This window comes from Lipotes vexillifer, unplaced genomic scaffold, assembly GCF_000442215.2.
Source record: "Lipotes vexillifer unplaced genomic scaffold, Lipotes_vexillifer_v1.1 scaffold213, whole genome shotgun sequence".
Lineage (NCBI taxonomy): Eukaryota > Metazoa > Chordata > Mammalia > Artiodactyla > Lipotidae > Lipotes > Lipotes vexillifer.
Window position 1 is genome coordinate 2,383,501 of NW_006780610.1, and position 27,998 is coordinate 2,411,498.

General features: G+C 41.4%; 1 protein-coding gene across 1 annotated transcript in view; it reads right to left on the reverse strand.

Moving 5' to 3' along the window:
• The window catches only part of MACF1 (microtubule actin crosslinking factor 1), a 350,964-nt gene that overhangs the window by 137,797 nt on the left and 185,169 nt on the right, over positions 1-27,998 (reverse strand). Inside the window, exons 23-35 of the mRNA XM_007453778.1 lie at positions 25,501-25,627; positions 24,918-25,101; positions 24,332-24,501; positions 18,545-18,723; positions 17,165-17,303; positions 16,070-16,263; positions 14,699-14,861; positions 13,813-13,896; positions 10,331-10,438; positions 10,047-10,145; positions 8,052-8,204; positions 7,660-7,748; positions 4,212-4,347 (exon numbers count right to left, since the gene is read on the reverse strand). Of these exons, the coding sequence (XP_007453840.1) occupies positions 4,212-4,347; positions 7,660-7,748; positions 8,052-8,204; positions 10,047-10,145; positions 10,331-10,438; positions 13,813-13,896; positions 14,699-14,861; positions 16,070-16,263; positions 17,165-17,303; positions 18,545-18,723; positions 24,332-24,501; positions 24,918-25,101; positions 25,501-25,627 (1,825 nt within the window). The remainder of the gene's footprint in view (positions 1-4,211; positions 4,348-7,659; positions 7,749-8,051; positions 8,205-10,046; positions 10,146-10,330; positions 10,439-13,812; positions 13,897-14,698; positions 14,862-16,069; positions 16,264-17,164; positions 17,304-18,544; positions 18,724-24,331; positions 24,502-24,917; positions 25,102-25,500; positions 25,628-27,998) is intronic.

The window sequence follows — 27,998 nt, forward strand, 5'->3', positions numbered from 1 at the left end:
TCCAGCACCCGGACAGTGACCTGCCTATCTATTAGCCCTTCCTGAACTGCACGGAAAATGCTAACCTTCCGGCCTGATTTCAAGCTCACCATTCCCCCTGCCAATTGCTTGACAGGCAGCAATTTCAACCCTGATTCCTGGTAGACAATACATCTCCTCATCAGATCCAGTAAACTGATTTTCTCAGCTGTGTTTGGGTCTATCAAGTTCTTGGATGATCTCAGGTGAGACTCTAACACTGAGTAAAGCCAGGCAGAAATGAGGCCTTGGTGAAAAGCCTCCTCTAGGTTAATACAGTTCTCATCAGGGGGGAGACTGAAACCTCCAGTTGCCAGGTGAGCTTCTAAGATTTTCAGTCCAACTTTCTCATTGATTATGTTCTTTTCAATTGCTTCCACCACGGAAAGAGGGCCTTTGTTCTCAGTAAGCCTGCTGATTAAGGACAGGGCATCCTCTAGTTCCTGGAGCTGCTGGTACATCTGGGGATTAATGAGGTTTCTGGCTAGGCCCTCCTCCAAAGACAGCTTTTCACTGGTCTCAGGGGCAATGAGGCCAGACATGATAACCTGGGATTCCAGGAGCACAAGGCCTGTGTCTTGGTCAATGAGGCCCTTTTGCATGGCTCTGAAGATGGGAAATATCTCCACTGTGCCTAGGTCAATCACCCCAGCAACTGCTCTGCAGCCCTACAAGAGAAAATGAAAAAGAACACTGAATCAGAGAAGCACAATTGTTGAAAAGAATCATTCAAAGAACTACAGTATATCAAATTCTGACCGCAAGAAAAACCCAGCCTGGATGAGCCCCAACCTGTAGGAAACATTCTGAAGCCTGGCAGTGTTAATGCTAAAAAAGAATTTTTCTAAACTACAGAATGTTTAACATGGCCAGAAGTTCACAGATTACTCAAGGGATGGTAGCATTAAGCATATCTGAGTGACAAGCTCTACAAAGTAGCAAGCAGTGAAAGTGAGGGGACAGCTATTTATAAGACTAAATCACCACAAAGGCTCCTACAGACACATACCAGCTCCCCCAAAGTGAGAATTCAACCCCATACAACAACTTCTCAGTGTTGCAATCCACGCAGAAGACTCTTGAAGTAGGACCTCCCTGCCGATGAGTTCAGCGCGATGGGTCCACAGGATTCGAAGAGAGACTTAAGCAGCCCAGCAACAGCTGTGCAGCTCAGTAAATGGCCCTGTGTATATTACTCAGGCAGCTGTTTAGCAACTGGAGTGGTCATACTCTTGGTGGCCAGTGCGAGCATGTCCCATGGCAATGGCTCTGAGTTAAATTCGCTCTAGGAATTGGAAGTAGCAAGTCAAGGAAGAAGCAGACTAGGGACTCTTTTGACTCTGGAACCACTAATAACTTTTCTTCTAGTCCAGGCTAGAATGGGTAGTACAATCATCATGATGACAGCTACTACTTTTTGGGCACTTAATATATTTATTAAGCACTGACACCCCCACAACAATCCTATGAAAGCAATTAATTTTTAGTTTGCAGATAAGAAAATGAGGTACAGAGAGATTAGGTAACTTGTCCAAGGTCACAAAATGAATGAGTTCCAGAATCAAACCAAAATCTTACTCTAAATCTCAAGCTATTATACTGCCTCCCCAGTCAGATCCGGAAGAGCAGGAAGGATAAGCACAGAAGAGCTGCATCTTACACAGGAGTTAGGTACTATGGACAGAGAATAAGGCAAGCCTTAACACACTGTCAAAATTACCCTCACAAAAAAGCCTGTAAACAGCTTCTGAAGAATTCCTATTTTGAAGCCTTTCATCGCAATATGATGTTATTCAGAAATTAATTCTTTTCAGCGTTCTACCACTTAGAACACTTCATCACTTCTATTAATCTCCAACTTTCCACTTCTTCTTGTTAGTGTGCATTATCTTCGTCTTCTATACGTGCTTTTATCTATCCCTGTTTAGTCAGTGTTACTTTTTGATCCTTATTTAACTCAACTTATTCATGGAGGATCTTATTGAAGTAACTGCCAATCACTTCCTTGCCTCCTATATAATGCATTTCATTTCTGTCTCAGTGAGAAGTAAGCTCCATAAGAGCAGGTACTTTGCCCAGTGGATGTCCAGGACTAGTACCAGCAGTTAAAGAAACATTTGATGAATAAACAAATAAACTGATAAATAGTAAGGAAACCCTTAAAATCATTAACCTATTTCCCCCAGATTTTAAAAACATGCCCTGAGGATTTCAAGCTTGATTAGTTGCACACTATCAGAGACGCAGAACAGACAGCCAATGAGGAAGCAGATCTGGGTCGCATCTTCATCTCACTGTATTTGTTCAAATAATAGAATAACTGAGAATTCTCCATACTATTTAAACTATTATGTGTTTTTCTTCATCCTCCCTCTGTTTTCTGACCCAGAATGTAGAGTTTAACTTGTACAAGGTAAACGTACGCTATGTGAACCTACAAGTTAGCTAGTCTTTATAGATTGAAGGAAAAATCCCGCTGGCATGTGACGCTCTGAAATATATGAAAAATTCCTTTTACAAAATCCACGTAAAGACTACGCAAAAGCAGACAATATGACAAAGGAAAAGATTCTTTGGGGAAACCTCTAATTTCTTCTGTGAGTTCACAGAGTCTCAGACATGCTGGTATTGAAAAAAGGCCTGGAGTCTAGCCAAAGAGAAAAGACTGTTCTTTCTAACACCCTCGTAATTGGAGAAGAGGCAGGAATCACTGTATCGGGAAATAATCCAGAGAAATTCATTTCAGCCCCACCAAACATGGGCATTCTGACCTAAACAAGCAGAAAAAGACAGAGGGAGAAGAGGAAAGAAAACATAAAAGGCTTCTACTTACCAGGGTTGCAGGGTGTGCCTTGGGCAGATAAGAGAGAGAGCCTTACGGAGCAGCTCAGCTGTATCGCACACACAGTGTAAGCTTGGTGTTAGCGTCCAGCATGCGACTGTTTGTTTTTTTGCAAAAAAGAACCCCAAACAGGTCGTCCTCTTTTCCCTTTGTGCATTTGTGCTTAAACTCCAAAGGGTTAGTGAAACTTGTAAGCAAGGATGTCAGTTAATCAACAATACTTCACATGAAACACACAAACGGTAACAGGGGGACACATCATGCTCAATGTAGTGGTGCTCAGCAGCTTGACTTTCTTTCTTTCCTTCTCCCCTTTCCTTTTTTAACCTTTCAAAATGAGAACTGAATGTTCTCAGCAAGCAATTGTTAAAACTCTTCACGTACTCCCGTATATGGTGAAGCAATGAGCCATTAGAAGTGGGCTACCTCACACAGAGCATGTTAAACCAGCATATGTTCTTTTTGGAAATCTGCTCTCAAATAAATCACAGCTGGTTCTGCATTGTGGTCTTTACAACTCTAGCTCCCCTTGCACAAATTTCATGACCAGAGTCAAAGCACGTTTTGTATGAGTATCATTTTGAGCAACATCTAGACCAAATCTGATTGCCACAGGAGCTTCACTTCTGGCCTGCCCCACGGAATTTGGCCATTGCTTCACAACATAGGAAATAAGCAGGCAAACACACATATATATCCCAGAGACACATGTATATAATATGGTAAGTTTACATATACACACAAGTATCCAGGAAGAACTTAGGACAACCAGCAGGAACTTAACAACTTCCATATGGTCCAGGAAATGAACATGAGAGGGAACTGGTAAAGATGTCACATGATGGGGTGACAATGGGTAAGGGGAACCAGTGTCTCAGTCAGTGCAGCTAATCCACCAGTTTCTTTTGGAAATTAACTTTTCTCATTTACTTAATAGACAGGGGAAAAAGTATGGGGGGAAGAGGTTCACAGCCTTTACTTCCCAATATTCAGAACTCTTGGCTATTAACTTTTGAGTGACAATGCCACAGAGTAACCTTACTGCCTTCTGATCAGATATAACATAGCATTTAGGTTCTCCTTGACTGTGGTCTGCCACAAAATGGAAGATCACAAAACAGTGAACCAGGTCTAACGGGTTAGCCGTAAGCACCTTCTAGTGATTTTTGACTGACCAACACATCGTGGAACCCCAGTAAAGAAACACGAGACACATGGCTGCTACAGTGAGGTTAAAAATTAAGTCACACTCGTCATGGAAAGCTAGTGATCATGACCCCCAATCAGCAAAGCTGCCTTCATACCGTTCAGAAGGTACCCTTCCAACATTTGGAGAGAAAACTAAAAGTACCTTTTGTTCTGTCTGCTGGGCCAGCTGGCTCTGAAGCTGCTGAAGCTGGTTTGCTGAGCCATCACAAAGGTCATGGTAAGCCTTATTCAGGTCATTCAATTGCTCAGATATCTGTTCCTTCTCTTTTTCTGAGAGCCTGGAAGATGAAAGCTCTTTTAGAGAAAAACCTTTCCCCAAACTCTTCTCTACTGCTTCAAAATGACTTCGCGGGCTTCCCTGGTGGCGCAGTGGTTGAGAGTCCGCCTGCTGATGCAGGGGACACGGGTTCGTGCCCCGGTCTGGAAAGATCCCACATGCTGCGGAGTGGCTGGGCCCGAGAGCGATGGCTGCTGAGCCTGTGCGTCCGGAGCCTGTGCTCCGCAACGGGAGAGGAAAGAAAAAAAATGACTTCGCCACCTTGGATAGTATTCTCCTTCATCACTGTTCATGATGGATCATCTGGTCACTCTTCCATACTCATCGAACACTTTGGCATCCAGCTCACCGTTTTCCTGTCCATCTCAAACCGAGTCATGATTCTTGGTTATGTCAATGCTCATGTCACCAATTATCTAACACCCGATGCTTGTAGTCCTGCAACCTTCTCAATCCAAATGTGCTCCACGCCACTTCAGCCCCACCCACACATGGCAAACTTGGATGCTACCATCATCTAAAATTATTCTACTTCTGAAATTTTATTTTATTTTTTTAAGGATTTATGCCAGGAATTTATTTACAAACATATCTAGGATGCTGAGTTCAAGAGTTTGATCCTTTTTCCAAAGAGACTGCACATCTTAAAATGCTCCTCTTCGTATCTTGTTTCATGGATTATTTTTTAAGCAGTTGGTGTCTTACTATATAGAAAGGTGCAGCAAGTCAGACCCAAAGTACAAAGTCATCATAGCAAGTAACCGCCATTTGTTTTCCACTGAAAATGGTAAATTCTTCCCTGGACCCTCCTCAGTGGTTCCTATGGATCACAGAGGTTGTGAACCTCTGGATGATTTGTTCCAACAAAGCACTGTCAGAAGCCCTGAGAAAGGCACAGAAACTGAAGGTGGAAGAAATGGCGGCAGCACACCAAGCACTCCTTTCCTCAAGACCTTGTTCCCCTGTGTGTAAGGACCGCCCACTTCTGAAATTTTAAACTTCAAGAATCTACTATAGGATTGTAACTTCTGATTATAATCCTACCCGTCTAGTTTTCCTTCTTTATTCCTACAGCTCTTCTCTATTAAAAACAAAATCTCTTAAAGAGACAAAAGAGAAGAGTAAAATATACTCTCATTTACTCATTACCCAACCAGCCAACTTTACCAAATTTTATTGTAGTATTTCACCAAATTTTCTTCAGATCCTTTTCTTAGACATAAGACATTACTGATAGAATTAAAGTCCCATGTGTATCTGTGACCAACCCTGTTCCTATCCCTCTCTCCCCAGAAGTTATCACTATCTTGAATTCCTTTTCTCATTCTACATGGTGTTTCTGAGACTGAATCCTGTGATTCATCTTACAAGCATCCATCAGCTTACTGAGATTTCCCAAACCTTCCTTGACTCCTGCACCTCTCTTAATCTATCAGTCCTCTCCATTATCTTCAGTTTCTTCTCTTTGGAGTCCAGACCCACAGGCCACCATCTCAATTAGTCCCTATTATCTTTGCACTCTCTCCTCACTAACAAGACTCCAGTCCCAGATCAACCAAACCCCTGGACTTCTCTGTTCCCACATGCAGCCTAAGTCTATCTAGTGGGGGGATTCCAAAACCATGTATCAACAGAAGAGGTCTTCCTGGTTTCTAACCTCTACTGGACTTCTGTGCTTCCTGACAATCCTCTTGGAGGTTCCCCTCTAACTTGCAGCAAACAACCTCTCTCCCTATTTCAAAGAGAAAATACAGACCACTGGGCACTAATTCTCTCACTTTCTGACTTCACTTCTGGCATATTTATCTGTATCCATACCTTTCCTAATCTCCTTTTCCTCAGACCTCAGAGGAAAAGGTGTCTCAACTCCTGTTTAAGGTTGTATTTTCTACCCATGGGTAAATTTTATCCTCTCCTACATCCTTTGCAACCCCTCTCCTATGACTTCAATTTCTCTCTCCCTTTCAGTCCTTGAGACTCAGTCCATAAACACAGTTACGTCTCCCTGATCTTTCAATAAAACAAAACCTTTTCTTGAACATAAATTCTGCTCTAAGTACTTGCTGTATTATTTCTCTTCTTTCCCATGGCCAAGCTCCTTGGAAGAGTAGTCTAATTTCATTATCACTACCTTCCACACCTCACGTGCTCCCCATTACTCTAAATCAGACATCATCCCCCAGCTTTTCACCAGAGTCACCAAAAGCTTCCAACTCGCCAAATTTAATAGCCGTCTCAGTCTTAACTTTTCTTGACTTTTGACCACTCCCTTCTTTTTGGAGCCCTGTTCTCTCTTGGGTTCTAAGGTATCATTCATAATTTCCTCTTACTTTTCTAAGAGAGAAGCCCTTGAACCTTGTAAGCTAATCCAGTCATGGTTTCTTCTATGCTGACGACTCAAATCTCTGTCACTTCAAATGTCTCTCATTAATTCTAAATTTACACATAAAGCTGCCCACTGGACAACTTTAGTGGAACTACATAAGGCATAAATAATGTATCAGGTACTTCCAAATACATACTGGAAGTTTACCCTCTGATGTCCTGTGGGTTCTTCACATTCATAATGTCTGAAACTTGGGGCTTCCCTGGTGGTGCAGTGGTTGGGAGTCTGCCTGCCGATGCAGGGGACACGGGTTCGTGCCCCGGTCCGGGAAGATCCCACATGCTGCAGAGCGGCTGGGCCCGAGAGCCATGGCTGCTGAGCCTGCGCGTCCGGAGCCTGTGCTCCACAACGGGAGAGGCCGCAACAGTGAGAGGCCCACACACTGCAAAAAAACCCCAAAAAACAAAAAACATAATGTCTGAAACTATAGCTGCCTCCTTCCTCAACCCATACTTTCTCCTGTATTCTCTGTCTTGGTAAGCAGCATCACCAAATACCCAGTGGCCTAAGCCAGAAACCTGGGAGTTATATCTGATAATTTTCATTCGTCACCAAACCCTGTAAGTTCATTATCCATACGATCTTTTGAATCTTTGTCCCCTCTCCATCTCTCATCGTTTCTTGCCTATATTATCAGAACAGAGACTATATTAACTGGTCTCTCAGGCCTCTACTCTTGCCCCATGTCTATCCATTCTCTATAAAACTGTTCTAGAAACCTTTATCAACAAACTCCAATCATATTTAAAATCTTTCCCCATAGCCAACAGGTAGAATGCATACTCCTCAGGATGAACTACAAGGCTCTTCATAATCTGGCTCTTGCCACCCTGAATTCTCCAGCCCAAATTCTGATCATGACCTGAAGTTTTAGTCAGGTAGATCCAGTTCCCCCAGATGTCCTGTAATCTCTCATTTAATACTCACTTATGACCATGCTTGGCCAAGAAGATCTGTGAAGTTTTAATGGCCTCAGAGACTTGTTCCCTCTTGGTTGTTAGCTCCTCTGCCAGAACCTATGCAGTAGATGAAAAAAGTTTCAGAAATCAAGATATTAAAGAACCAAAAATCATTTGAAATAACTTAAAATAAAATCCTAGGGAAAAACTTAGCTTAGGTAAGATGATTATTACCACTATATACAGTGATCTAGAAAGCAGAAGTACAAATAAGATGATGTCTTAAGTTTAAGTCCTGGAAGTTAACACTTATTGAGATCATAATCGTTCCTGGGTGGCCCATATGTGACATATTATTCCACTTAATGAGTAATCACATATTATGCTACCCAGGAAGTGACAGATGGACCTTCTACTCACCTGCTGTTCTAAAATAGCTTTTTCAATGTCTGTTGATTCTTTGGTCTGGGATGAGGTAGCTTTGCTTTGTGTATTCTTTGCTAGGGTAGACACCCAGCCCAAAAGTTCTTTAACCTTCTCCACATGTTCCTGTTTTTCTTCTTCTACCACTTTCTAGAAGAGGAAATAGAAAATCAGTATCTTGGTCAATGTCTTACTACACCAGCCTGATTCAGAGTAGCTAAAACAAAGACATGAATGTTACCTAAATCATAGCTAAAATAACCCCAAGTTAAATATAATTTACCCAGCCTACAGCATTGCTCACCAGTGCCTGGGTGATACTAAGAGCTAAATTCATTATATCTAGGTTAGCACTTTTCTAAAAAAGCATGCTGTTTTCATATGTGATGGGCAGTCAATAATTATTTACTGATTTTAAAGAGCCCTTCACGGGCTTCCCTGGTGGTGCAGTGGTTAAGAATCCGCATGCCAATGCTGGGGACGTGGGTTCGAGCCCTGGTCTGGGAAGATCCCACATGCCGTGGAGCAACTAAGCCCACGAGCCACAACTACTGAGCCCGCGAGCCACAGTTACTGAAGCCCGTGCGCCTAGAGCCACCGCAATGAGAAGCCCACACAACACAATGAAGAGTAGCCCCCGCTCACTGCAACTAGAGAAAGCCCACAGGCAGCAATAAAGACCCAACACAGCCAAAAATAAATAAAATAAAATAAATTAATTAAAAAGCCCTTCACATATAGCATCTTACTTATGTTCATAATTCTTAGATTTACAGATGAGGAGATTGACATCTACAGAGATTAAATGAGGTAGGTACTGACAGAAAGGAAGTCTTTTGCTAATTTACATGGGCAAAAGTTGGTATGGGTTAATGTTCCCAACAGCATTTCTTTTATAAGTGTTATTGAATATGTGGAAACTTATTTTGCAAAGACATAGAAGATCTTCATAATTACAAAAAGATTGCATACTCATTACAACAAATTCAAACAATCTGAAATTCACAATATATGTTCCTTTAATCTCATTTCCTCAGGAATTTGGTATATATATTTCTAAACTTGTTTGTATGCCCATATTGTCCCTTTGTGGTACACACAGTTTTGTTATTACTGAAATCATAATTATACATAGTATTTCAAGTTGCTTTTTTCCTCAAAAAATATATTATAAATATCTTTCCTTGTTGGTTCATTTAAATCTATTTTATTATTTTTAACAGCTTCATAGCATTCCATCATATGGAATTTGGATATTGCCACTATTTCTCTTTAACAAATTATACTTTATTAAGAATCCTTGTTCATATCCCTTTCTTCATGCTTATAATGTTTCTGTAATAAAGATACTTGGAAGTGGGAGTGTCAGACACAAGACACTCAGTCCTCATTATTCACTAGAAGGCTGTGATGTGCCTTATGGAGAAAATGCGCTTAATAAGCTTTGTTCAGGTGTGAGTTATATTGCTCTTGGCCATGAGTTCAATGTTAGTCAATCAATAAGATATATTTTAAAATGTGTTTTTAAACAAAAACACACATAAAACCAGGTTGTGCATTATCCGTTGACAAAAATGTTGTGATGTGACCACGAGCTGGCAGGAACCTAACCCTGTGTTCCCCTGGATGCATGAATTCAGAATTTGCTGGTACAAGGGAGATCAGCTCGGTGCTTTGTGACCACCTGGAGGGGTGGGATAGGGAGGGTGGGAGGGAGACGCAAGAGGGAGGGGATATGGGGATATATGTATAGCTGATTCACTTTGTTATAAAGCAGAAACTAACACAACATTGTAAATCAATTATACTCCAATAAAGATGTTAGAAAAAAAAAAAGAATTTGCTGGTGCAGTGTGTACAGTGCCTTCATAGAACATGACTACTGTGAACAATGGACATCAGCTGGCTGTGTGTGCATTTTAAATCTTGACGGATGAGGTTCAAGATTTTTCATTCTACTCTCAAGATGATTTAGGACCCAGCTGCCCTCACCTCCTCCTCCTCCAGCCGCCGGAGTGCATCACTGATGTATTTCACGTGCTGAGTTGTTAAGGTCACCAATGCTGTGTAGCGAGTCCTTAAGTCCATGAACTACGGTTAAAAAAAAAAAACAATTTAGATAAGTTATCTGCCAGAAAAGTCAACTTAAATAGTTGACAATAAGAGGAAGTTTTCATGAAGTCACACGCTCGACAGTAATCAAACTGTAAGGCCTCGATGAGCGAATCTTTCCTTGAGGGAGGACAGCGGCACACGTCCTTGCCCCACCCTTTCACCTCTTGTGTGATGGCATCTGAAGAGGAAAGCATGCGACGGCGCTTGCCCGGGGATTTCTGCTGTGATTCCACAAAGGCCTTGTATGTCATCAGTTGCAATTCATAGTCCTGGGGGAAGAAGACATTGAACTACGTTTACACAGGGCTTATAGCTCACACTGTCATGCAGTAGCATCACAGCATTTCAATGGTGAAAGGCATTTTGACAATCCTTTAGAATAGAGGTTAGCAAACCTTTCCTGAAAGTTGTACTATCTCAGTCATGGCTACTCACCTCTGCCACTGCAAGTGAAAGCAGCCATAGAAAGTAAGTAAATGAAAGAGCATGGCTGTATTATGATAAAACATGACTTAAGAGACACTGAAAGCTGAAGTTCATATAATTTTCATATGTCGTGAGGTATTCTTCTTCTGATTTCTTATAGGCATTTCTCATGGGCCATATAAAATAGGTGTGCAGGCTGGATTTAGCCTGTGGGCCACAGTTTGCTGCTCCTGAATTTGCAGTTTGTTGTGTGCTGATCCCATCCTTTCATCTCACACATGGGGCAACTGAGGCCAGGAGACAGGAAGTGAGCTTCACTAATTAACTCAGTGGGTGAGCAACACAGTCAGGATTGGAATCTGTCTTCCGTCCCTAAACCAACGCTCTTCTCATGTCACCATGCTATCTTGTCACTTCCTCTGCAATCCTGAGAGTGCTGCCTTGGTCCAGGCCCTCTTCATAGTTCACATGACAGTGCAATAGCCTCTTACTCTCCTGCTTAGAGTCTCACCTCCAATTTATTTTCTGTCCTGCTACTAGCATAACTTTTCTAAGTCAAAAAGGTGACCACTTCGTTCCTCTGTTTGAAAGTTCTCAGTGACCTAGAGAAGATCTTCTCAAATATCAACATTCACCTGGGGATCCTGTTAAAATGCAGATCCTGATTCAGCAGGCTGAAGATTCTGCATTTCTGACTAGTTACCAGGTGATGTCAATGTTCTTGGTTCACAGACCATGTTTTGAGGAGCAAGAACAGATTGGGATTGACATATATATACTAATTTGTATAAAACGGATAACTAATAAGAACCTGCTGTTTAAAAATAATAATAAAATGAAATTCAAAAAAAAAGAAATCCAAAAAATAAAAAAATAAAATGTTATTCAGATTATTTATCTTAACTCCTTACTATTTTACTTCTTGGCTGACTCCTCTATGTTCTTAGAATAAAATCCAAATGTCTGTGAGCCCCAGCCAGCCCTCAGTCTACATGTTCAACTTTATCTGATGCCACTCTTCTTGCTCAGGCTGCCCAGGCCATAACCTGTCAGTTCTGAGAACGCGTTAAGCTCTTTCTTATTTAAAAAAAAAAAAAAAAAAGGGCTTCCCTGGGGGCGCGGTGGTTGAGAGTCCGCCTGCTGATGCAGGGGACACGGGATCGTGCCCTGGTCCGGGAGGATCCCACGTGCCGCGGAGCGGCTGGGCCCGTGACCCATGGCCGCTGAGCCTGCGCGCCTTGAGCCTGTGCTCCGCAGTGGGAAAGGCCACAACAGTGAGAGGCCCGCGTACCGCAAAAAAAAAAGAAAAAAAAAACAGATGGTAAAGACAAAGGAACTGAACAAGGCCTTTCAAAGGCTGGCCACAATCTCCCCTCTCATTTTCCACAATCACTGTTTCTCATGTAAAGTACACCTTCTAGCTATACCAGAATTGCTAGAATTTGCTATTTCCTCATATAATCATTGGATTTTATTCCTCCATGCCTTTGATTATGCAGTTCCTTTTGCCCAGAATGTCTTGCTTTCTATTGTCGACTTTGAAAATTCTAGGCAGGAGGAAAATACTGAATGAGTTCCGTAAGCAGTCTATTAAAAAAAAATAGTAACAATAAAATATTAATAAAAACACGTGCTACCATTTACTGAATGTATTTTAAGTTTGAGGCATTGTCCTATGTATAAATTATCCCATTTAATCTTTGCAAACACTTTGCAATCACAAGTGAGGTAGTTACTGTTCACATTTTGTAGATATAGCAACAGAAACTCAGAGGGGCTAAGTGTTTGCTCAAAGTCTTAAGCCTAGAAAATGGTGAAGCTAGGATATGAACTCAATTCTTTGTGACACCAAGTCTCCTGTTATTAACTGAAGAAATGTATTCATTTAAAAAACTACTTGTTGAGCACCTATTATGTGCTTGTCATTGTTCTGAGTGCTACACGCATAGTGGGAGACAAGTCAGAAAAAACCTTGTTCCCCTTGAACTTACGTTCTCGTGGGAAGGCACATGTTAAACAAAAAAATATATGAGAATCTCAGGTCATTTTTTTTAAAGACCTTATCAGAGAAACAGGGAGTGGGGAGCCAGATATTGTATAGCCGCATAAACCACAAAAGGATTTAAAATTTTAGTACAAGTATGATATGAAGCCATGAGACAGTTCTGAGCAGAAGAGTAACAGGGGGCTTCCCTGGTGGCGCAGTGGTTGGGAGTCCGCCTGCCGATGCAGGGGACGCGGGTTTGCGCCCCGGTCCAGGAGGATCCCACATGCCGTGGAGCGGTTGGGCCTGTGAGCCATGGCCGCTGGGCCTGCGCTTCCAGAGCTTGTGCTCCGCAACGGGCGAGGCCACAGCAGTGAGAGGCCCGTGTACCGCAAAAAAAAAAAAAAAAAAAAAAAAAAAAAAAAGAGTGACAGGATCTAATCTATCATGTCTCAGCTATGGTAAGGTACACATTTCCCTTATATTTTAGTATCTCTAAAATTTGCAATATGTCTTACTTGACATGTGCATAATTGGTGGAGTTTCTCCCTTTTTGGTAGTGCATAAAATAATGTGGCTTATAATCGATGGTGTCTGAGGTTCTGTGATGTGTGGTATGTTCCTAAAAAGTGAGTCTGGCTACTGTGTGGGAAAATAGCTTGTGGGGGCAGGAGCAGAAGCAAGAGAGCAGCGCAGAGTACTGGAGCAGGCTATGGAAGATTCTTCACTTAGACGTGAACCAGGAAAATGGGAGAGGGAGGGGCAGTTACGGGTAGTCAGATCCGGGACATACTGGAAGATGAAGCCAACTTGTTCCCAGACTGTTGTTAAACATAAAGTTTAAGGTAAAGAGAAGAGTTAAGGATGACTCTTGGGGTCTTTTTTTGCCTCAGCAACTAGGAAAATGGTGCCACTATTTCCTGAGATATTTAAGATAGTGAGAAGCATATTTGAGAAGAAAACCCAAACATTCTGTTTTTCACATGGTAAGTTTAAGAGGCCTGTGGGTCATCCTAATGGAGACTCCTCAAATCTCAGCTGATGTCTGGTACCTCTCTGAGCATCCCCAAATATGTGGCCACGAGAAGCACACATCTGCATTAACCTAAGGATGGAGCAGAAGAGTTCTGCTTACTTGTCCAAAACCAAAACCAAAACCAAAACCTATAGTGACATGCAGATCTTCCTAAGCTGGAGACAATTTACGTTCCTTCTGGGATATGGTAGCATTACCTTTACAATAGTGGAGTATTGCTGAGAAAATTTTTGACACTGGTCCAGTTTTGTCTGATTTCTCTCGATTTCTGCAAACAGCTCCTGGGAACCAAAATATCACAACCTTATCATTGTCATTATCATCACTGAAACAGCTGAGCATTTACCATGTTCGAAACTTAGCTGCGAGAGAATCACCTAGAACACTGGATAAAGCATAGATTGCTGGGTTACACCTCCAGAGTTTCTGACTCGATAGATTTGGGTTCGGGTGTGAGAACTCGCACGTCTAACACGTTCCCAAGTGATGCTGATGCTGCTACTCTGGTTGTCCACACTTTGAAAACCATTGTTCTAAGTATTTTACATGTATCATTTCATTTAATCCTAACTACAAAAACCTCATGAGGGCAGTTGAACAAATAATGGACTATGACTGTTTTATTGTTAAGGAAAGTAGAGTACTAAGAGACTAAGTAATTTGCTCAAGTTCTCATAATGAGTGAGGGAGCCAAAAAAAACCCCAAAATACCAACAAATAAAAACTGCTTTGAATGAAATAATTTTCTTCCACTCATAGTTTTCCCTGGGTTTTCATTCCCCTATATTCTAATCCTAGCAAAACAAAATGTAATATCAAGAAACGAAATAAAGCAAGATAACTCTACTCTGCCCATCTAGCGCTTTCAATATATACTCACAGAAATTCAGGACTGGAAGGGGCCTTACAGGTTACCAGGCCTAAATGCAAAACCAGTACCTAGAGACCATCCTGCTTGAACCCTTTTCAGAAGGAGCTCAGAATATCTTAACATTGGAGGGAAGCTAATTGCTAGCATATCATCTTCTTTATGATAAGCTAGCTTCCCCTGTGCAACTTCCACTCGGCTACGGCCACACCCACCGTCTGCTGGCTGAGCTGCTCGGATAGCACTCTGCTGTCCTCAGCCTGGCCTGGCTTCATCATTTCCTGCTGGGCAGTGGTTTCCTCAATCCATTTGATGAGAGTTCCATGGCAGGCTCGGTAATCTCCCAGAACTTCCTGGATACTTTCTAGCTCAGATTGGCTGCAGAAGCAAAGGGAAACTGCTATCAGTTATCTTGGTATAAATACAATTAAATAAATGAAGCAATTCCCTCCAAGCCCAGTTGGGCTTAACCACAGAGGACACTTCTTTATTTTGAGATAAGAGCAATGCAGCACTGAGTGGGAGCTATGCATTTACCCACTATGTTACGGGGTGAAAAGTGAATAGAAGCCAGTCATGCCCTGCTAGGCCTGGAATCGGCTTTGGGGCCTGGCATCCCATGATAATCCTTGTCAAATTTTTCACCTATGTTGCCAAGGATTACCAGGTTGCCAATAAGGTAGTACTGGCTGTACACTTTTGTCTCCTGATGTCAGTACCAGTCAGAGTACTCCAGCTATGATTTATGAATCACTGTAGTTTCTTGGGGAGAAAAATAGGGGTGGAGTGGGTAAAAAATAGTAGTAATTAACTGTTAATTACAGTAACAGCTTCCTATACCACTTTTGTTAGTCTAACTAGCCTTGGGATAGTAATTCAATTATACAGAATCAGTCCAAGCTTATTTGAGTCTCTATAACCCCTCTTCCTATATATTTTCCTAACTAGCCTAACCTCAGATAGGTAGTTTCCTATCTTTGCTACTCAAATCAGTCATCAAAAGCAGGACTTCAAATAACAGATAAAAACCACTAAATCAGCAAATGAAAAGGAAGCAAGAAATTCTACAAAGCCCCACTACGAATAATAACTCATATTAAGATTCAAAGCTAGGGACTTCCCCAGCATGGCAGTGGTTGAGACTCTGCACTTCTACAGTAAGGGGGCACAGGTTCGATCCCTGGTCGGGGAACTAAGATCCTGCATGATGTGCAGCACGGCCAAAAAAAAAAAGATTCAAAGCTAGTAAAACAAGAGCTAGAACTCAGGTTTTGTCCTGAGAAAAGATCATTAAGTCACCTTTCCAGTCTATATTCTAAGACACCACTGTCATCATGGCTTAAATGGGTTAAGACCAGGGACACAGGAGAAGCACTGCGCCCCAAAAGCAAGCCTCAGGACTGCTCTGGGGTTGGTGGTCCCAACCTCCTGTCACTTACGTTGTCCAGAAGGTATACTGTCACTTAATTTCTACCCCATCCTATCAATTCCTGCCTTTAAACAAGCATACAAAGAAATAACTCTATTTTTGTTTAAAACCTAGTTCCTGAACCCTAAGAGAAGAAAAGGGTGGGGCCGCCACTTACCGGGTGTCCAGCTGGGCAATGACCCGGTGCCAACGCTCCTGTAGCTGGGAGCCCTTCTCCTGATAGCGTTCCAAATCCAGGTTTCGCTCTGGGGTCAGACGACTCAGCTGCTCTGCCACCACCTTGGCGTTCACAATTTCCTCATCCAGGACTGAAAACACTGAATTCTTGTCCTTCGCATCACTGAGCCAGTGCTATAAAAACACAAGCACAGCAACAGGTTAAATATACTCCATGCTAAAAAAGGACTAAAACTAAGGTAAAAAACAAGGACGTTGTCTACAGCCAGCTCCATATTACATCTGTGGTTCGGAACCTAGACTCTATACTGTTTGTGCCAGAAATGCGTCCACAGTCCTCATGCAAACTGGTCAGTCAGTAGAGTACAGAAAATGTGCAAAGACCTTGTGTCTGAAACCTGGCTCTACTGCTTATAAGCTATGACACCATGATAAGTCACTTAGCCAATCTGAATCTTGGTATTCTATATGTAAATAGAGATAAAAATCCCTTCTCTATCTACCTCACAGAGTTGCTTGTGAGAATCAAAGGAGATAACAGCTAAATGATTAACAAACTTATAGCACAACCACTGATTATATCCAATTAAACTATGACTTTACTGGGGAGAAATAGGAAAAAATAAATAGAGAAGCATAGTCCTTTATCTCCCCTTTCTAGCTAGACCTATTTCTCAATCCTTTCTTCTTTGGACCCACATCAAAAGATATTAAGTTTGGGGCTTCCTTGGTGGCGCAGTGGTTGAGAGTCTGACTGCCGATGCAGGGGACATGGGTTCGCGCCCCACTCTGGGAAGATCCCACATACCACAGAGTGGCTGGGCCCGTGAGCCACTGCCGCTGAGCCTGCGCGTCCGGAGCCTATGCTCCGCAACGGGAGAGACCACGACAGTGAGAGGCCCGTGTACCGCAAAAAAACAAAAAACAAAACAACAACAAAAAAGATATTAAGTATGATATTCTGTCTAATTCAAATGCAAACTTAAATCAGTGTCATGCCATCCAAAACCGCATTTCTCTGCTAACCCCAAGCTATGGATATGTTAAGTCAACCTAAGAACTGAGAACAACCAACCTGTAACGTAGACCGATGGGACTCCAGAGCTGAGAGATCTGCTGGTACTGCTTCTTCTTGACTCAGCTTGATTTCATAACCTTTGACTAAGAGTTCAGCATCCTGGATGCTACGCACTATAACACTGATTGTCTTTAGCCTGTGAGGATAAAATCACTTCCATTAATACACACATTTTAAGAGCTGAGCTACAGACCTGGAGCACTACAGAGAGATTCACCAAACGTAACTGTCAAAATCAACTTCGCAGGCTTCCTTGGTGGCACAGTGGTTAGGTATCCGCCTGCCAATGCAGGGGACACAGGTTCGAGCCCTGGTCCAGGAAGATGCCACAGGCCACGGAACAACTAAGCCCGTGCGCCACAACTACTGAGCCTGCGCTCTAGAGCCCACGAGCCACAACTACTGAAGCCCACGCCTAGAGCCCGTGCTCCACAACAAGAGAAGCCACCGCAGTGAGAAGCCGGCGCTCCACAACAAAGAGTAGCCCCCACTGGCCGCAACTAGAGAACGCCCGTGCGCAGCAACGAAGACCCAATGGGGCCCAAAATAAATAAATAAATAAATAAATAAATAAATAATTTATTTTAAAGAAAGATCAACTTTGCCATTACTAAATAATGACAGGGTTTCATAAAAACAAGAAAGCATGGTGTAGTGCCGCCGATTTAAGCCAATTAAAAATGAAGTTCTGGAGCTTCCTTGGTGGCGCAGTGGTTGAGAGTCCACCTGCCGATGCAGGGGACACAGGTTCATGCCCCAGTCCAGGAAGATCCCACATGCCGCGGAGCGGCTGGGCCCGTGAGCCATGGCCACTGAGCCTGAGCATCTGGAGCATGTGCTCCTCAACGGGAGAGGCCACAGCAGTGAGAGGCCCGCGTACCACAAAAAAAAAAAAAAAAAAATGAAGCTCTGGGTGGCACTGGAACACACACACACACGGTGGTCTCATGGGAAAAAAGGCATGAGGCCAGAAATCCACTCAATACCATGAAGACTCTAAGATCTTGCTTCTCAAGGACATGGGTAGGGATGGGTGGGTAGAGGGAAGACCCTCAAAGCCTAGTATATTTAGTTTAGATGAAAATTTTTCTTTCTTTAGTGTCCCTTTTTCGTTTTGAAAAGAGGTATCTAATCAATCAGAAAATAGTCCTAAAACTGTAAATCAACTCCCCTTCTGAACTCCTGGCATTTGTTCATTGCACACCAAATGAACCCACTACCTGTTATTTGAAACTAAAGCCAAGGTCTCTTTTTATGGGTACAAGCTCTTTTCATGGGTGCACTCTCCCTGAACTGTTCATGAAACATTCCAGGCACTTTATTTTTCATCTGAATGGAAAACATTTCCCTCTGGACCCAAATTCTCAGCTCACTCACTTGTTCAAATAGACAGTGGAGAGACCATACACATGCTCCATTTTCTCCACCAGCAGATTAAGTTCTGAGCGCAGAGTTGGGACACTCGAACCAGATGGGGACTGATGGAGAAAGCTGCTGCATTTCGTGGAAACAGCATCCAAGTCTGACCTCAGTTGCTGCAAATCCTCCTGGGTGTGCTGTCAGGAATAAGACACACAACAAACACAGACACAGAACTGAACAAAGAAGTTAAAAAGAAGTCCTTGTTCATAATAGCAAAATATTGGAAACAAACCAAATGCCATATATAGGAGAATGATGGAATCAACTGGGAAACAGCAATACAGGGGGAGCTGGGGAAAGAATACAGACAAGTAACTTCTGAACACAGAATTGACTATAGACATACCTTCAGGATAAACACAAAAAGAATTACATTAAACTCTAGTTAGTAGGTTTGCTTTTTGTAATACTATGAGTTAGCAGTTCTGAAACCATTATCTGTACATGTTAGAATTGAGCAATAAATAAATTTACTGTGGATAATGTGAAGGAGGTGTTTTATTCTTGGGGGAGTTACATATTTGGAAAAAGGAAAGAAAAGAATAAGCCCTGAGGTACTGGTTTGGACCTAGATGGAAACAGATATATGAATTTGTGATCACTTGTATGCTCTATCTGCTAAGCAGGCCTAGAAGTGGACATGCCAATAAAAATGAGCACACTCAGCACCTGATCTTGGTTTCTAAATAAAGGAACCTAAAGGAAGCAAGACTCCTAGGAGAGACGCTGATTCTAGGGTTGGGGTTGGTAAAGGCAAGAGGAACCCAGAATATCCTGTTTTGTTGAGAAATAAGAAAGCACTCAAAGAATGATGAGGGCATGTTAAAATGACATAGGGGCTTCCCTGGTGGCGCGGTGGTTGAGAATCTGCCTGCTAATGCAGGGGATATGGGTTCGAGTCCTGGTCTGGGAGGAACCCACATGCCACTGAGCAACTAGGCCCATGAGCCAAAACTACTGAGCCTGCGGGTCTGGAGCCTGTGCTCCACAACAAGAGAGGCCGCGATAGTCAGAGGCCCACGCACCGTGATGATAAGTGGCCCCCGCTTGCCACAACTAGAGAAAGCCCTTGCACAGAAACAAAGACCCAACACAGCAAAAATAAATGAATAAATTACTAAAACTCCTACCCCCAACATCTTAAAAAAAAAAAAAAATGACATAGGACCCAGCTTGAAGGGGCTCCCAATGGCTAAATTTGGGAAATTTTGAACATCAAAATAAAGACAGTAGCAAATTATTATACAAACCACTGAATTAAAATAAGAATCCATAAGTTCATACTGACATAACAAAGGAAGAAAGGAGGGAACGGGGGAGGCAAGCGCTTCCCTTTTGATAGAATGGAAAATTTTAAATGTAAAAGGAATGACAGAATTAGAAAACCACCTTTTGGCAAAAGTCATACTAATAATTAATTTGGTCAGAAAACTACCAGAATAATCAATGAATTTGTTAAGGTTGCAGGATACAAAATTAATGCACAGAAATCTCTTGGATTCCTATACACTAAAAATGAAAAATCAGAAAAAGAAATTAAGGAAACAAATCCATTCACCCTCGCAACAAAAAGAATAAAATACCTAGGAATAAACCTACCTAAGGAGGCAAAAGATCTGTACTCAGAAAACTATAAAACACTGATGAAGGAAATCAAAGATGACATAAACAGATGGAGAAATATACCATGTTCTTGGACTGGAAGAATCAACATTGTGAAAATGACTATACCACCCAAAGCAATCTACAGAGTCAATGCAATCCCTATCAAACTACCAATGGCATTCTTCACAAAATTAGAACAAAAAATTTTACAATTCATATGGAAACACAAAAGACCCTGAATAGCCAAAGCAATCTTGAGAAAGAAAAACGGAGCTGGAGGAATCAGGCTCTCTGACTTCAAACTATACTACAAAGCTACAGTAATCAAGACAGTATGGTACTGGCACAAAAACATATAGATCAATGGTACAGGATAGAAAGCCCAGAGATAAACCCACACACATATGGTCACCCAATTTACAACAAAGGAGGCAAGAACATACAATGGAGAAAAGACAGCGTCTTTATTAAGTGCTGCTGGGAAAAGTGGACAGCTACATGTAAAAGAATGAAATTAGAACACTACCTAACACCATACACAAAAATAAACTCCAAATGGATTAAAGAATAAATGTAAGACCAGACACTATAAAACTCTTAGAGGAAAACATAGGAAAAACACTCTTTGACACAAACCACAGCAAGATCTTTTCTGACCCACCTCCCATAGACATGGAAATAAGAACAAAAATAAACAAATGGGACCTAATAAATCTTAAAAGCTTTTGCACAGCAAAGGAAACCATAAACAAGACAAAAAGACAACCCTCAGAATGGGAGAAAATATTTGCAAATGAAACAACAGACAAAGGATTAATCTCCAAAATATACAAACAGCTCATGGTGCTCAATATCAAAAAAACAAACAATTCAATTAAAAAATGGGTGGAACACCTAAATAGACATTTCACCAAAGAAGATGTCCAGATGACCAGGAGGCACATGAAAAGATGCTCAACATCACTAATTATTAGAGAAATGCAAATCAAAACTACAATTGAAGTTATCACCTCACACCAGTCAGAATGGCCATTATCAAAAAATCTAGAAACAATAAATGCTGGAAAGGGTGTGGTGAAAAGGGAAGCCTCCCGCACTGTTGGTGGGAATGTAAACTGATACGACCACTATGGAGAACAGTATGGAGGTTCCTTTAAAAACTAAAAATAGAACTAATATATGGCCCAGCAATCCCACACAGGCATATACCCTGAGAAACCATAATTCAAAAAGAGACATTGTGGGCTTCCCTGGTGGCGCAGTAATTGAGGGTCTGCCTGCCAATGCAGGGGACACGGGTTCGAGCCCTGGTCTGGGAAGATCCCGCATGCCAAGGGGCAGCTGGGCCCGTGAGCCACAACTACTGAGCCTGTGCGTCTGGAGCCTATGCTCCGCAACAAAAGAGGCCGCGATAGTGAGAGGCCCACGCACCGCAACGAAGAGTGGCCTCCACTTGCCGCAACTAGAGAAAGCCCTCGCACAGAAACAAGGACCCAATACAGCCAAAAACAAATAAATAAATAAATTTTTAAAAAAAGAGACATTGTACCACACTGTACCACAATGTTTATTGCAGCACTATTTACGATAGCCAGGACATGGAAACCACCTAAATGTCCATCTGACAAATGAATGGATAAAGATGTGGCACATATATACAATGGAATATTACTCAGCCATAAAAAGAAACAAAATTGAGTTATTTGTAGCGAGGTGGATGGACCTAGAGTCTGTCATACAGAGTGGAGTAAGTCAGAAAGAGAAAAACAAATGCCATATGCTAACACATATATATGGAATCTAAAAAAAAAACCCAAACCTAGTAGCAGGGCAGGATGAACCTGCTAGCAGGGCAGGAATAAAGACAGAGACATAGAGAATGGACTTGAGGACACGGTGGAGGAGGGGGAAGCTGCGGCGAAGTGAGAGTAGTATCTAGCATGGACATATATACACTACCAAATGTGAAATAGTTAGCTACTGGGAAGAAGCAGCATAGGACAGGGAGATCAGCTCGGTGCTTGCGATGACCTAGAGGGGTGGGATAGAGAGGGAGGGAGGGAGGCTCAAGAGGGAGGGGATGTGGGGATGTATGTATGCATATGGCTGATTCACTTTGTTGTACAACAGAAACTAACACAGTATTGTAAGCAATTATATTCCAATAAAGATCTATTAAAAAAAAATAAAAAAAAAAAGGATACTATAACAGTTTGGTGAAAGTTTGATGTAAAACAGGATATTTACATAGTCTCAAAGTATCTCCTCACAAGATACTTAGTAATCACAATGAGGAAAATAGCAACAAGTGATAAAAGCTATCACCAGTAATGGGACAAATCAACATCACATGCCTCCTGATGGGATGCACCAAGGACATACTATCACTTCTATGGTATTCCTGCCAAAAATGTGTAACCTATATTTAATCTTGAACAAGCCTTAGATAAACAAAAATAGGGGGACATTCTATAAAATAAATGGGCTGCACTCCACAAAAATATTAAGGTCATGATAGATGATGAAAAATCAAGCAATTGTTTCAGGTTAAGAAATCTAAAGAGATGCAGCAACTAAATGCAATGTGGGATACTGCACTGAATCCTACACCACAATATTCTTTTTTGGGGGGGGAATTATGGGTGTGGGGGTACTACTCAAAAAGGCATTTATTAGGTCAACTGAAGAAATTTCAATTAAGGTCTTGGATAACAGTATTATACCAATGTTCACTTCCTGACTTTAATCACTGTCCCATGGTTATGTGAGACTATTCTTGTTTTTGGAAATGCACATTGAACTATACAGGGGTAAAGGAGCACCATGTTTGGAACTTACTCTCAAAAAAAAAAAAAAAAAAAGATTATTATCAATATTATATATACATATGTAGAAAAAAATGATAAAGCAAATGTGGAAAAATGTTAACATTTATGGAATCTAGGTGAAGGTTATATGAGAATAAAAACTTCTCTCTATATCTGAATCTATTCCAAAATAATTTTTTTTTTAAAAAAAGGTCCTTTAGAAGAACTCAGTATTAACCTGTATTTCTTTGACTATCCTATTTTGCATGACTACAGAATAGTAAAAACACTTTAATATGAGAATTGCAGGTACATATGACACGCCTCACACAGACATATTAGATCCTTCTTGACCAAAAAACATTATACTGGGCTCACATCCTCTTCTTCAGGCTTAGGAATTACTGAGAAATTTCTCAAGTTGAGAAAACTCACTCCTCATTAGGCATTCCTTTCCATTTCCTTTAAGCTCCCAGATCAAATCTAACATTCTTCATAGAGCTCCCTCATCACATCCCAAGTAGAAATGTTCCAGTAACACTCCACATTCCTACAGCAATGTTTGCTTGGCAATCTGGAAGTACACTAGGTACTATCTTATGACATCTCTTATACTTGAAGTCTCTAACTGTAACTTTAACTTTTTCTTCTTCTTTACACTAGGAGCCAAAAGCAAGGAGCTTTGGCTTACTTTCTTTGCATGCCCATGAGAACTTAATAAAGCAATTAATATTTGCCGCTTTTATGTCAAGAATACAACCCCACATTTTTACAGCATTCTACTTTTCCAGGAAGCTCATGATATGTACTATAATACTTAATTTTCAAAACAACTTGTGTGACTCATATATTACTATCTCCATTTTATAAGAAAGGAAACTAAGGAAGAGAATTTGCTCAGTCACAGAGGAAGTGTGTACCAGAGCCACAGTAGAATCTGAGTCTTTCCTTACTATTTTTGGAGTCATGTGACTGACAGTAACAATGTCACAGAATATAATACACATCAATACATATAAGGGAGACAGCAGAGAGCAGCATCTCTACTAAGTAGTCTTAAAATATGTAGTCCAAAAGCAGCACTTAGAACAATTTGCCAGTGTCTGCCTTCCCAAATGTGTAGGAAACTAATCAACATTCAGCAATATCCTGGGAGCTGAAACTATGCTTTTCCATGGGTGAAAGGCATTTACAGGCTTCAGGGGAGAATTCTGGAGTAGGACTGCCATGAGTCTGTTGCCTTATTCCTTAGGATCCAGACTCTCTTGCCCTCCAATTCATTCTGAAATTGTTTACTCTGCATCCAGCACCCGCTGCTCTTAGGGCTTACCTCTTGTTCTGCGATCCTTAATGCACTGTCCTGCCGGGCATCTCTGTCAGTCCTAGAGCTGGCAGGGGATTGAATTCGGTTGATTAGCCTCTGTTCACAGTCCTCCAGGCGCAGCCGGATATTCTTCAGCTCTGAAATGTACATCTTGGCCACAGTTTCCTCTTTGTCCTCTGTGAATGCACAAGCACAGAAGACCATTAAGCACGACAACAGAGATCAGCAAGCCTGAGAACAACACTGGTTCCAGCAGACCTGATATTCCATGAATGAAAGCAAGGCCTTATGTGGGGAACCTTCTGCCTGTTCCCAAACTCCCTGCATTATATACTACTCTTTAAGGATCCAAACACGTAATTTCCACAGGAAAATGTGATAGGTTGATAAGCAATAATGAATGAAATATGGCCTCTTCTTCCATGATCTCATTTTGAGAATTCATCTCTGCAAGTTTTTCTCTATCTCAAGTTTTTTAGCAACTCAAGTGGTAAAAAGGTGGTGATGATACTGCCTAGTTTATATGAAGGGTCCAGCAGTACCCTTCAGGGCTCTCACTCCACTTTCCTCTCCCTCTTCCCAAGGCACACACCATTCTCCATGGACTTCATCAGGTGCTGGAAGTGGGTTTTACAAGCCTCCACCTCCTCTTCCAAGCGCAGACGATCAGCCACTGAGAAGAGCGCCGAGTCACGGCTCTCCTGCAGGAAGTCTTCATAGTGGGCCTGCAGGTTCTTCATAACCTGGTGGTACTCCCCAGGTGCTGAGGAGCGGAGCTGCAGAGAAAAAGCCAGAGGACATTTCAGTGGAATGGGAATGTAATACAAAACAGTGCACAAACCATAATTATAAACATGCTGATTTTTCACAAATTGAACCTGTCCATGAAATCAGCATTCAGATCAAGAAACAGGACATTACTAGTATCTGAGAAGCACTCTTTGTGCCCTCTTGTATGTAAGCCTTAATGATGGCTAATTCACCAGTATTCCCCTACTCCACACACTTATGTAAAAGTTTCTGGTTCCTAAGAGCCTCAAGCCCCTAACCCCGAAACAGTATCCCTGACTCCATTTTACACCAATTGGGTGAGGAGGAGTCTCACAGTAAGAAGTTCCTTCTGAAAAAAAACTTGCCAATAGGTTATGAGCCTGCGGTAAAGCTGTCATAATTACCTTTTCCAGGTTCCAGGTCTTTACAAGGTCAAGGTCCTTCCTCAGATAGTTCCAGGAGATAAGGCTTTTAGTGTTAACATGTAGCTGATGCCAAAGGGCCATCACCTTCTGATAAGACTGCTCCACCCTACAAACAACACAGAACCTGGCTATAGCTTTTCTAAAGCCTTCAGCTCCACATTAGAGACCTTCTAAGGAAAAAATGTGATTGCCTTAGAAGAACTGAGCTTATATGCTGAGCAGAGAAAGGCAAGAAGTCAAATACTAACAACATAGGAATCTACAGACCTAAATAAATTGAGATGCTCAAGCAATTTGCTACACTATTATATACATTATGTCAGCACATATTTAGCAATCTCATAAATGTTACCTGAATGTAATATAATTATGAGAAGCTAGAGAGAGGAATACCCAGGGAAAGCAATGAGAGAGAAAAGTAGAGACAACATAACTCCATTTGAAACTCCATTTGAAATTGCTGAAAACTGACAACAATGCTTAAAAAGCGATTTGCGGGGCTTCCCTGGTGGCGCAGTGGTTGAGAATCTGCCTGCCAATGCAGGGGACACGGGTTTGAGCCCTGGTCTGGGAAGATCCCACATGCTGCAGAGCAACTGGGCCCGTGAGCCATAATTACTGAGCCTGCGCGTCTGGAGCCTGTGCTCCGCAGAGAACAAGAGAAGCAGCGATAGTGAGAGGCCCGCGCACCACTATGAAGAGTGGCCCCTGCTCTTCATAGTGACCCAACACTGCCATAAATAAATAAATAAATTTTAAAATAAATTTTAAGAAAAAGCGATTTGCTGTGTTCTATATTTTTACAAAACTGCTAAAATGTTTAAAACTTGACAGCAATTTAAGAAGTTCACCTGGCATATAAAACGAAACTAGTGTGAAGGGCTTGAGAAGATCTTTTTCTTAGCATCCCATGCCTAATTCAATCTCAACTTACAGATGACTTACAAACTCAGATACACAGACACACTCAACACACACCAAATTACCTTGAATTTCTTCAAGCTAAGAAATGTAAGATATATAGAATAGGATGGAAAACTAGAAGCCAGGATGTCAGACATTAAACCCATTAGTTTATCTTTCCATTTTCCAAAAATCCCACTAAAATGACTGTAAGGTTGAAATAAAAGTTTAGGAAATCCCAAAGAAAAATAAAAATACAAAGAAAGAAAAAACAGAAAGAAAATAAGAGAAAATGAGACAAACAGTTAGGAGGTCCAATAGCTGACAAATGGGAGTTCTTGAAAGTGAGAACAGAAAACAAACATAGAAAAGGAAATAATTAAAGAAATAATCCAAGAAAAATTTCCCCATATCTGAAAGATATGAGTTTCCAGTTTGTGTTCAGGCTTAGCACAAGGCAGGCTCACCTGAAGACACAGCATCCCCTTCAAAGATTAAAGACAGAGAGGAGTTTAAAATTTTCAGGGAAATAAAGATTTCATTCAAAAGGTCAAAGTGTCAAACTGTTCTGTATCATGACTGTGGTAGAGGACACAATTCTATGCATTTGTCAAAATGACAGTTTTGCTCACTACAAAGGGGGAATTTTACAGTTACATAAACTTAAAGAATGATAAAGAATGATAATCGTACTGTACTTCTCAACAACAAACCCTGGAAGCTGGAAAACAGTGGGACAGTGCCTTCAAGGTTCAGAGTGAAAAGAATTTCCAGAAGAATTCTGTAACTGACAATTCAATATGAAGGGAGAAGAAAGACATTTTCAGATATGACAGGATTCAAAAAATTTACTTCTCCTGCACTTTTTTTCAGCAAGCTACTGGAGAGTGTACTCTCCCAAACCAGGGAATAAACCAATAAATAAGACTTAGAATCTAGGAAGCAGAGGGTCCAACACAGAAGAGATGTAAAGGGAATCTTCAGGGTGAAGATGAAGGGAAATGCCAGGGAGGCAGTAATGAAGCAGGCCTACAGAGCAGGTTCAGACTGGAAAAGGAAAACAGAATGGTTCAGAAGAGACGTTTCCAAGAGAAAATAAAATTGAAAATTACCTGATGTTTGGCCATACTAAGAAGCCTTTTACAGTCAAATAGGAGAGTTTGGGAATAAATTCATAAGATACAAACAGACAACTAAGCAAACTTAAAAACAAAACAATTATCAGCTCCAAGGAAACAAAGTTATACAAAATAATTTGTTCATACATATGTTCAATCACCTAACTCGTTCATTCTTTTCTTTAACAACCATTTGAGTACCTACTACATGTCAGGTTCTAGGTGATGAGGATACAGAGGTAAACAAAACAGACAAATACCTCTATTCTTTTAGAACTTCTAAGGGGAGGGGAATGGCAATAAACAAATTTATAATCTTTTGGACAGTATTAAGTGTTCTGGAGAAAAATAAAGTGTTCTGATGGGGAGAGGAGATAGAGAGTGATAGGCAGGGAGTGGGGTGGTAGTATATGAAGGTGATTAGATGAACTAAAGATATGAGGGAGTGAATCACAT